Below are 11,348 nucleotides of genomic sequence, written 5' to 3'. Positions count from 1 at the left end.
GCAGCTGCCTGGGGGCTGCTTGTGGCCTCCGACACCCAATTCCTCAGGGCTTCCCAGTGCTCCATCCCCTCAGGAGCCTCCTGTTGTTCTGCCAATTGACAGAGGCCATTTAAAGGACACCTCACTGGAAATCATGTTCTTATTTTACTGTGAATATTAAGGAACCACAGTGAAAGATGATACATTCAATAAAAATGTGTGCTTGGTTTTAGTGAGAAGCAAAAACAAGCAAGGCAGTGCACCTCAATCAGTACTGTAAGAGAGAAAGGAGAGTGATTTAGAAAGATGCATCACAATTGCCTGAATTGTTTATCATCTTGTAGATCCTCAGTTCCTGGGGGGCCCTGTTTTGCACCAAGGACCTGGAGAACCATTCCCAGCAATTGGGAAAATCCTAGGTGGTCCATCCACCCATAGATGAGGTCTCCAAATTTGCCCCAAAAGTCAGTCCACCTTTCATAGGCCAAAAAGTGCAAGTCCAAGTGACTTGATTATATTTTTAGCCCAGAAACACCTGGAGGTGATGGCACACTTCACAACCAGCAGGGGACACAGCTCGGCCAAAGGCCAGACCTCTGCTGCGAGGGCTTCCCTTAAAATACCCTACAAACAAACCTCTATTCAAGTCAGTTGGGAAAGTTTCTTAAAATGACACATTTCTGCCACATAATTACACAGGGTTATGTGACAGTTTCTTAAGCAGCTGGTTTGGAGTCAAACAGCCAGCATCAAGAGTCCTTGTCATCTATTTGTAGCTACATCACACTTAGGGGGATTTGAAGAAGTTTGGAACGAGTTAGAGACCGGATCTCTGAGTTTTTTAGATGATGCCATTTCTTTTTTTTATTTTTGACACAGACAGGAAGGGTGAGTTTGGCTCACATCTCTACCGCATGGCTCACAAGATCACAAGACTTCTAATTACAAGACCTTTTAAGGATTTATTGGCCAATAAAACACTGCCAACAAGGATATTTTGTTTTGGACCCAATCCTTCAACATTTCGCTTTAGGGACTCATGCTACACTGTAAGCTTCCTTAGCCAATCATGTTATGGCAAACAAACCTACAGCACTGCATTCTCCACTTCTTGTTTACTTTTGTAACTACTTTTATTTTTTCTACATCTTAAAGTCTAAAACTTTAAACTTTCCTCCACTTAGCTTCATGTGTCACTGCTATGAACTCTAAATCCACATTCTCGCTTCCAGCTACTAAATTTGGAAACCTTTTCCAAGGTCTCAGATCAAATCCTGTCTTAAATTTTAAGCTTTGCTTACAAGACCAAAGGTCTGAGAATTCCCTACATTTCGGGTTCCAACAGCACTGATGCAGTGAGTTACAGAGTGCCCAGGACCTGTCTTGTAAGTCAACTCCGTCAGGAACAAGGCGGATGCCAGGGGGCTGCTCATGGCCTCTGACACCCAATTGCTCAGGGCTTCCCAGTGCCCCAGCCCCTCAGGCTCTCCCCCAGCCCGGCCAAGCTGCCCGGCAGCAGCGCCGCAGCCCCACAGGAGCTCCAGAGGAGCCCCAGCCAGAGGCACCTGGGAGCCCTCAGCAATGCAGCCAGCAGCACACGGCCAGGAGGACACGGATGGCGCTTCCTGCCTGCCACAGGCCTTGTGGCCATCTCCAGGCACCGCTCCAGCAGGGATCCCCGCAGCTCCGGCCCTGCCCACCCGCTCTGTCGGCAGCACAAAGGCTTCAGCAGAACCACCACAGGCCAAGGGGCTTCTGGCCATTGTCCCTGCAGCACTGCACGCCTGGGCAGCTGGCTGAGTGCAAGCACCATTTTCCCCCTTCAGGGACCCCTCAGCTTGCTCTGCTGCTGAGCACAAGCATCTTTTTCACCGTTTCCTCTCTCTTGCCCTGCAGATCCTGGGCAGCAAAGAAAAGCTCCTGGGAGTCTGTGTATTATAACACATTCTATATTTACAGAAATTCAAAAGAGGAAAAAAAAAAAAGAAAAATCTTAAAAGATAAAGGAAAATTCCCACTGGCTAGGATTGCCCCCACCAAGTGTGCCTTGCCCATCAGTTCTCCTCAGAGCTCCGGCAATGCAGCCAGCCGAGCCCTGACAGACGAGGCCGACTCTTCCATGCCCTGCGCAGCTGATCTTGCAGCCTCTGGAAGATGGAATAGTGCCCACGCTGAATTGCCCGGAGGACATGCAGTGTTTGAAGTGCCACCTCTGACACGGCACTGCTCATATCCTCGGTCAGGTGTTCAAGGGCTGCATGAGAGAGGAACAGAGCCACGGTCAGGTCCTGGATCTGCACAGAGACGAGGAGAGCCCCCTGCCAGGGCCATCCCAGCCGGCTCTTGCCATGGCCAGGAGGGAGCAGGGACCAAGGGGATCAGCCCAAAGCGGCAGGCCAGGAATGCCCCACATGGCCCTGAAACCTCTGTGCGTTCAGCCACGGGAGCAGAGCCCTGCACAGCCGGGGCAGGGCTTGTAACTCTCCCTGCCAGTCCCTGGTGTCAGCCCGCTGCCCTCACTCACCACTGCAGATCATCAGGAGCTCTCTTGGCTGCCCCCTCAGGTGCCGCCCGGCCATCCCTGTGAACACAGAGCCTGTCACGGCGGCAGCGCCACAGCTCCCTGCCAGCGGCGCTGCCAGCGCTGCGGCCACACGCCCTGCTGGCCCGGCAGGGCTCAGCCCGGGCCCTTGCCGCACGCTGCCGCCCAAGGGCACAGCTGCCAGAGGGCGGCAGCAGCGCCCGGGCCAGGCGGGGCTCCACGGCGCCGGGCCCGGATGGCGCTGCCGGGGCAGCGGGCGGGGCTGGGGCCGAGCTGCGGCGGGCCGGGGAGGGAGCCCGGCCTCGGGGCTCACCCATGAACCTGATGGCCGCCTCTCGCAGGGGCTCCTGGGGGCTCTCCAGGTAGCGCAGGGCCCGGCGCAGCTGCTCGGCCGCTCGGCTCGTGTCCTCTGCCAGCTGCAGAGAGCGGCAGCAGGGAAGGCTCGGCGCGGGCTCAGCCCCTGTGGCGGGCACTCCCTGCGCCCAGCCCCGGCCTCCCCTGCCCGCACAGCCCTGAGGCGCGGCCAGCAGCCGCTGGCGCCGGGCTCCGCAGGGGGCAGAGGGCCGGCTGCTGCCCGGGGAGCCGCAGGGCCGCCCCGCAGCCCCGCCGGTTCTTAAAGCTGTTCTTACCAAGACCTCGGCAAAGGCCAACAGCTTCTCTGCCTCCACCAGCTCTTTGAGATCCCTCCTCTGCAGGAACCCGGCCGCACAATGCAGCGTTTCCTGAGAGGCCTGGAGAGCAGCAGAGACCCAGAGATAGCCCCACAGCCCAGGACACAGGACTCACATCCCTGTGCCACAGCCTGGAGGAGGCTGCAGCTCGGGATGTGAGCAGGGCAGCCGGCAGCCCAGCCCCCTGCCAGGGGGACACTAGCAGCCCACGAGTCCTGACCTCTGCCACACGCTGATTCTCATCATGGCAGTGGAAGAAGAGTGCAGGAAGGCTCTGGCACACCACTGACTTAAGAGGCTTTTTTCCCTCCTCTGCTACCAAATCCATCACCTTGAAGAAGAGGTCAAGGGAAAGCAACTGCACGTGGCTGTTGTCCTGAATGAAAGAAAAAACCTCAGCGCCATCTACTCCAGGCCCACCTGAAGAGTACAAAAAACCACAGTGCACAAAGTTTCTGGGCAGCACCCAGTGCCCCAGGCTGGGGATACAAAGCCTTACGTGGTCGAAGAGCAGCAGGAGAGCCTCAGCCAGCTTCGGGGCAGTGGTGCTGGATACCAGCATGTCTCTGCTCTTGAGCAAATTAGTGAACACAGAGAGCGTCATGCCGACCAGCTCTCCGTCTGCATCACCCAGCAGCTCCAGAAGGCTTGGAGACAGAGTGCCCATTCTCCTGGCCTGTGTGGAACACAAGGCTGTGCTGGGAAGCCATGGATGGCTGCACCGCCAACAGCGCCCGGGCACTGCGACCCCACCCTGCTGCTGCAGGGCCCACAGGCCAAAGGCCTGCCCCAAAGCAGTGGGGCCGGTGAGGCAGGAGAGCTGGGAGCAGCTGCCTCAGCTGCTGAAGCCCTGCCAGCCCATGGGGCTGCTTTCCCCAGCGCAGCTTCAGCCGCTGCCCCTTCTCACCATCGAGGGATCCTTGCTGAGCACCACGAGGCCTCTGAGTGCCAGGCGACGCCTCTCCCTGCACTCATTCCTCAGGTGCCTTGACATGATCTCCAGGATGCTGTCAGCACATTCCCTCAAGTCCAGGCACTCGAGGACCTGAAAGGCACAGGGCAGTGACAGGGCACCCAGCCAGCAGCAGCCCAGAACCGCACAGGGCTGGGCCAGGCAGCAGCACAGGGCACGGGCACCGTCCCAGGCAGCTGCGGCTACGAGAGGGCAGAGAGCTGGGAGGCAGCTCAGCCAGGCAGCGCTGGCCTTCAGGCTCACCTCCACAAGGAACGCTAGGCCGGGCAGATCCCAGCGTGGCTCCTCCCTGCTGAGCAGCCCAAGCAGACGGAGAGCAATCCCAGAACACAAGGAGAGGGAGACACGGCGCATCTCTCTGGAAGGGGAAAAAAGACACCAAGAGCCTGAGGTGGGGGGACCAAACCTCTGCCAGGACTGACTCACAGAGGTCTGGTCTTTGCCCAGCATCCCTGGAGAGGATATGAGCGCTGTGGGAGGTGGCCCCTTCGGGGCACCCTCCTCTCCCAGCCTTTTCCAGTCTCCTTGGCCATCCCTCGGTGACAAGGCCCTCTGGCCCATGACCACAGGGACTGTGTGGGGCACCCGGGCACAGGGCACAAATGCTGGGGGCAGTGTGGAGGAGAAGGGGGTCTCACCTGGCCAGCAGACCCACAGCATAGTGCTGGGTGTGAGCACACAGCAGCGTGTCCCAGCCACACTTACGCTCCATATCCATCACCTCCTGGTCACACTCCAGTCGGCAGAGCAGAGCCTTCATGGCCTGCACTGCAAACCTGTGTGCAGAGCAAAGCCCAGGTCACACTGGGAGCACTGGTACTGGCCACAAGGGCATGGGAAGGACAGGAGGACTGGGACCTGTTGGGCTTGCTGGGAAGGCGGTGTTCCTCCTGGCACGCTCTCCAGAAGTTTTCAACTTCCTCTGGTGGCATCTGCTGGGTGGTGATGACAACATGGAAGAGCAGAGCCACAAACAGGCGGGAGGAATGAAGGATCATGGCCTCCTGGCATTTAGGCACAATGACCCAGATCACCAGAGTTGCCTGCAGAAGAAGCAGCCCAAGACAGCGCTCAGTGCCCTGGTGTCCATGGGGCAGGGCCCAAGGGCAGATGCAGGGGGAGCAGTGGGCCTGGTGTCCCCTGAGTCTGCCCCTAGCCCAAGTTTCATCCCAGCGACTGAGGCAGGGAGAGGATGGAGAGCTGCTGGAGAGGCAACCGGGTGGCAAGCAAAGGCCAGTTCCAGAAACTCACAGCCAGGGCAAAAACGTCCTTGTTGTCCCCATCGGAGGTGCATGTGCTGTGCACAGGCCAATGCTCCATCACACAGAGCAGTGTTGCCAGCACCTTCTCCATTGCTGGTCCTGATGTGCCTATGGCTCTCCACATCATTGCAGCAGCTCTGTAGGATCAGAGCTCTGTGTCAGAGGCATCTCAGTCACAGTACCATGCCCTGTGCAGCTGTGGGGGCACAGGTGACTGAGCCCCGGTGCCCTGAGGGGCAGGGAGGGAGCATTGGCAGCAGGCTGGGCAAACAGAGGGGCCCGAGGGTCCTGGAGCTCTCTGCCTGTCTGGCAGAGCCCATTGGACAGGCTGTGATGGGCCACGGGCCCTAAAGGCTGGTGAGCCCTGAGCTCTCAAGGCACGTGGGCCCCGTACCTGTCACACGTTGGGGCACAGTGCAGGAGGGTCAGCGCCACGTCTGCAGGGTGTTCCTCAGCCAGCCTCACAATGTCGCTGTGCAGCCTGGCATCCACAGTGACGTGGGACATGAGACTCTGGTGGATGTTCTTCACCATGGCTGGCACCTGGAGGAGGCATGGGGAAGACCTGGAGCGCTGTGTATGGGAGCAACTTCCCCAGGTTCCCCCCAAGAAGTGCCTCCCTTCCCGTCACAATCTACTGGCCTCAAAGGCTGAGGGGGCCCAGTGACCGAGGCTTGAGGGGACACACGGCCCTGGGAGGCCTCCAGTCCTAGCCCCAGGCTGCTTACCTGCTGCTGATAAGGAACAGCACTCTCCAGGAAAAAATCCACAGTGGAAGCACAAATCTCAGGGGGAGTGGGCATGGCTCCAGTATTTTTCAAGGCCTCAGTCTCTTCATTGTCAGTGTTTGTTATGACTGCATCCTCAGTCCCTGATGTGGGAAGATCCTGTGCTCACGTTTCAGTCCCTGAGGTGTCCAAGTCTTGTGAGAGCCCAGCCAAGTCTGGGCTGACATCAGGCTCTGCCTGGAGCTGGGTCAGCCCCGAGTCAGGCTCAGCTGGGCCCTCAGCTGCTGTGGTGTTGGTCTCTCTACGCCGAATGCGCGGGAATTTTCGGAACATCTGCCAAAGAATAAAGGACAGGGAAGCCAGGGATGCTCCAAGCGTAGTGCTCAGCTGAGCAGGTACAGCAGGCCCAGCCCAGGTGGGCATAGCTGCAGGTACCTGCGCTGTTCTGCGGAAGCGGCCATGGCTGGATTGCTGCTCTTGTGTGCGCTCCACGGCTGCATCTGGCAAAGAGCGAGCGCAGCCAGAGCTGAGGGGCTGCGGGAGAGGCCGGAGAACACAGCCCAGCCCTGTGCTCCCCAGGCAGGGACAGCCCCGGGATGCCCCAGGGGGATGGAGCACGGCCACTGCGGGGTGTCTGCCTGGGCCCTCTTCCGTCCTCTCCATGGGCATGGCCCCAGGGGATGGGGACGGGACGGGACGGGACGGGACGGGACGGGACGGGACGGGACGGGACGGGACGGGATGGGATGGGACGGAATGGGGCCAGGCTGGCTGCAGGCTCCAGTCCTATGGCCCAGCTCTGCCACTCACCCTCCTGCAGTGTCTGGATCTGCTCTGGCTCTTCAAGTTGCTCTCCTGCAGCAGCTCCAGGGCCTTTCTTATTTTTCCCCCGGAAGCATTTGAACAGGCTGAAAAATCTGCCTGCCATTCCACCTTCCAGCCTTGAAGGCACCTTCTAGAGAGATGCCTCAGGATATTGCCAAGTCAGCAATTTCAGTTGTGCCTTGAAGATTTCTGAGACAGAGAGGTCTCAGGATAGCTGCAGGACAGCAAGTCCTGCACTCTAGTCTTGGGAGCTCCTGCCACAATGACAGGAGATTCCTGGTAAATGACTCAGGTCAGCAAGTCCCACAGTCTGGCTTCGAGGTCAGCTTCAGGAACAACACCTCAGAAAAGCTCCGGGTCAGGCAGGAACGAGTGCGCTGTGCGGGGGCTCCTCACAGCACCGCTCTGCCCCGTCCTGTCCCGTCGCCTGCTCTGAGCGCTGTGGAGTGTTCTTGTCACTGCCAGCTCCTATGTCACCACGTGTCACAAAGGACACACTCCTCCATTCCATGCCACAGTGACCATGCTGCAGCGTGTCACAAAGGGCCCTTGCACACACTGACACCTGCCCTGGGGCCGCCCCCAGCCCACCCAAAGTAGCCCTGGTTGGCAGGAATCCCTGGCCCCAAGTGTCTAAGGCAGCCCGACAGGATCTTTAGGAAGGGCTCAGCCCATCAGCAAACGTTGCCCTGCTCTGCGGGCTCAGGGCAGCAGAAGGAGCCCCCAGGGCTGCCGAGGCAGCCGCGCTGGCAAGGGCATGAGGCCTTCCACGGAAGCTGGCACGGCCTCCTTGGGACACGTCCCGGCTGCTGGCCATCCTAAAGCCGCGGCTGTGACAGGCACAGGGAACGTGTGGGCCAGGGCACCAATGCTGCTCTGAGCCTTGGGGCCTGGGCAGCGCTGCCATCAGCAGCTGTGGCAGAGTCCCCGCCCAAGCAGAGCTGCCACCCCCCGAGCCCTGGCAGCGCTGCTGCCCCTCTCCTGCCCCAGAGACCTGTGCCCCGGGGGGCTTCTGTGCCACAGGGAGCCAAAGCCCACGTGTACTGGGGGCTGTGCTCCTCCCTGCAGGGGCTGTTGGCAGCAGCACCCGGAGCACTGCTGCAACACCTGGTGTCTGTGAGAAGGCAGAGGCTGTTAGTCAGTCCTGAAATGATTTGCTCATGGAAGGGATTGGCAGTAGCACCACAACACCATCAGCTGCTGAGTTTCCCTGGACAATTGGATTGTTCAGGGACACTGTCGTGTTTCATTGTGATCTTCTGTCAGTTCTTCTGGGAAAAACACTAGCCCAGTCTGTGATGTTCAGTGCTCCATTTGCTGTGTGTCTGTCTATGTCTTAGCTGATGCAAAGCAAATATTTCCTCCAGACCCAAAGAGCTGTGCCTGAAAATTCACAGAGCTACATCCATTTCTGATTTTTTTAAAAAGTTTTCCAGAGCCCGCTGATCATTTTCAAGGTTTTCAGAGAACCACAGAATAATGAGGTTTTAAGACATGTCTAGGATCATCAAGTCCAACCTATGCCCCAACACTTCAATTAGACTATAGCACCAAATGCCATATTCCACCTTTTTTAAAACACATTCAAAGATTCTGATTCCACCACCTCCCTGGGAAGAACATTCCAGTACTTTATTATTCTTTTGGTGAAAATTTTTTTCCTAATATCCAACCTATACCTTCCCTGACGTATCTTGAGACTGTGTCCTCTTGTTCTGTCAGTCACTGCCCGGTGGAAGAGACCGACCCCCACCTGTCTACAACCTCCCTTCAGGAAGTTGTAGAGAGCAATAGGGTCACCTCTAAGCCTCCGTTTCTCCAGGCTAAACAACCCCAGTTCCTTCAAACATTCCTCATAGGGCTTGTGTTCCAAGCCCCTCACCAGCCTCGTTGCTCTCCTCTGAACGTGCTCAAGCATCTCAACATCCTTCCTAAACTGAGGGGCCCAGAACTGGACACAGTACTCAAGGTGCGGTCTCACCAGCGCCGAGTACAGGGCAACAATGACCTCCCTGCTCCTGCTGGCCACACAATTCCTACTGCAGGCCGGGATGCCATTGGCCTTCTTGGCCACCAAGGCACATTGCTGGCTCATATTCAACCGGCTGTCAACCAGCACCCCCAGGTCCCTTTCCACCTGAACACTGTCCAGCCACACCGTCCCCAGCTTGTTACATTGTAGGGGATTTTTGTGGCCAAAACGTAGAACTCGGCACTTGGACTTATTAAACTTCATGCTGCTGGACTCTGCCCATCCATCCAACGGATCCAAGTCTCTCTGCAGAGCCCTCCTTCCTTCCAGGAGATCAACACAAGCTCCCAGCTTAGTGTCAGCTGCAAATTTACTAATGAAGGACTCGATGCCCTCATCCATGTTGTCTATAAAAATATGAAATAGAACTGGTCCCAGCACAGAGCCCTGAGGGACAGCACTGGTGACTGGCCGCCAGCTGGATGCAGCACCGTTCACCATCACTCTCTGGGCCCAGCCATCCAGCCAGTTCCTAACCCAGCCAAGAGTGCTCCCGCCCAAGCCGTGGGCTGCCAGCTTCTCCAGGAGTGTGCTGTGGGAGACAGTATCAAAGGCCTTGCTGAAGTCTAAATAGACAACATGCACAGCCTTTCCTGCGTCCACCAGGCAGGTCACCTGGTCACAGAAGGAGACCAGGCTGGTCACACGTGGCCTACCCTTTGTAACCCCTGCTGACTGGCTCTGATACCCTGGCCATGCTGTAAGTGCTGTGTGATAGCACTCAGCGTGAACTGTTCCATCATCTTACCTGTTACTGAGGTCAGGCTAACTGGCCTGTAATTGCCAGGATCCTCCTTCCTACCTTTTTTGTAAGCAGGTGTCCCATTGGCCAGCTTCCAATCATCTGGAACCTCGCCAGTGAGCCACGACTCTGGATAAATGATGGAGAGCGGCTTCGCAAGCTCATCTTCCAGCTCCCTCATCACCCTGGCATGGATCCCATCTGGCCCCATTGATTAATGAATATCCAAGTGTCCCATCAGTTCTCTGGCTGCCTCTTCTTGGATAACAAGAGGACCATTCTGCTCCCTGGCACCACCTACCAACCCCTGAGGACAAGCTGTCTTACCACCACAGACTGAGGCGAAGAAGGCATTAAGCATTTCTGCCTTTTCCTCATCTTTAGTCACTAGGTTGCCTGCCTCATTCAATAAGGAACAGAGGTCGGATATACCCTTCCTTTTACCATTAATATATTTGCAAAAACTTTTTTTATTCTCTTTAACAGAAGTTGCCAAGTTAAGTTCAAACTGAGCTCTGGCCACCCTATTTTTTTTCCTACATGCACTAGCAGCTCCCTTAAATACTTCCTGAGAAATCAGCCCCTCCTTTAAAAGACGATACATCTTTTTTTTTATTTCTAAGTTCCTTCAAAACCTTGTTGCTCATCCAGACTGGACATTTGCCTCGTCGACTCATCTTTCAGCACACAGGGACAGTTCTCTCCCTATGCCCTAGGGCACATGCTGCAGAAGTTCTGCTGTTACATTCTTTTGCATTTCCTGAAAGTGACCCGCAATGACCAGTCGATCAAAGCCCTGGGAAAACTTGAACTCCTGTGTGAAGCCAGGCAAAACATTTAAGCCATGAAGTGCCAAGTACGGTCCCTGGTGTCATACCCTGTTCCCTGTAATTGTGCTGATGCCATTTAAAAGGGGTTGCCAATGAAAACAACCTTTTAACAGTTTTGTAATTTCTGCCTTAGCATTCAAATCCTTGACCAGAAAAATCCCATGTTAAATACTAAAGCTGTCATTTTCACCCTGCATTTTAGAGTCTCTGAACAGTTGCACAAGGTTTTTAGTTTTAAACACTACAGAAAAAGTCCCTGGTGCTCAGCTATAACTTTTACATTGGTACATACTCCTGATGATTATTTTAGGCAGGAGCAGCAAACCCAAGAATGAGGCAAACAGGCTCATTCCTGTGTTCTCATGTCCTGCACAGCACTGACTGGGAATTCAAGATTGCATTCAGGAGCCTCAGGGTGCTCAGGAAGGCACAAAAACTTTGGGATGCTGAAATGGACCGGCCTGGGGCCTGTGCCTGGGCTGCACAGGGCTGAGCTCCATCTGGATGCTCCAACAAAGGCTGAATGGACAGAGCATGGCCCACTGGAGACTCCCATTCCAAGTCCTGTGAGCTACACAATTCAGCTGTAACCAGCTGAGTTTTTCATGTCAGCTTGAAATCCAGGAGAGGAAAAGGCAAACATGGAAAAGTGTTCTTCCAGTTCTAGTGACAGCTGTGCCTGCATAGCACCTGTGCCCATGGCAGGGTGGTGGGAACTGGATGATCCTTACGATACTTTGCAACACAAACTGCTCTGGCATTCT

The 11,348-nt window shown here is 56.1% G+C and overlaps 1 protein-coding gene and 1 long non-coding RNA gene across 2 annotated transcripts; one reads left to right on the top strand and one right to left on the bottom strand.

Annotated features, from left to right (window-relative positions):
- Window positions 1–2,002: 2,002 nt before the first annotated feature.
- On the bottom strand, window positions 2,003–7,661 carry LOC135292906 (maestro heat-like repeat-containing protein family member 6). Its single transcript, XM_064406964.1, has 14 exons — window positions 6,966–7,661; window positions 6,156–6,488; window positions 5,822–5,970; window positions 5,417–5,564; window positions 5,024–5,208; window positions 4,804–4,941; window positions 4,409–4,523; window positions 4,100–4,237; window positions 3,692–3,868; window positions 3,413–3,568; window positions 3,151–3,252; window positions 2,835–2,937; window positions 2,504–2,560; window positions 2,003–2,233 (listed from the first exon to the last, which is right to left on the bottom strand). Exons 2-14 carry the CDS (start codon window positions 6,228–6,230, stop codon window positions 2,034–2,036), a joined length of 1,743 nt encoding a protein of 580 aa, XP_064263034.1. The 5' UTR covers window positions 6,231–6,488; window positions 6,966–7,661; the 3' UTR covers window positions 2,003–2,033.
- A 1,687-nt stretch (window positions 7,662–9,348) lies between these two features.
- LOC135292939 (uncharacterized) lies at window positions 9,349–10,204 on the top strand. Its single transcript, XR_010355087.1, has 2 exons — window positions 9,349–9,712; window positions 9,830–10,204. It is a non-coding gene; the product is annotated as an uncharacterized LOC135292939 (long non-coding RNA).
- Window positions 10,205–11,348: the final 1,144 nt, after the last annotated feature.

Source organism: Passer domesticus, unplaced genomic scaffold (assembly GCF_036417665.1).
Source record: "Passer domesticus isolate bPasDom1 unplaced genomic scaffold, bPasDom1.hap1 HAP1_SCAFFOLD_58, whole genome shotgun sequence".
In the NCBI taxonomy this organism is placed as follows: Eukaryota; Metazoa; Chordata; class Aves; order Passeriformes; family Passeridae; genus Passer; species Passer domesticus.
Note: the sequence above shows the minus strand (reverse complement) of the source record. Positions and strands in the feature narration are given on the sequence as shown.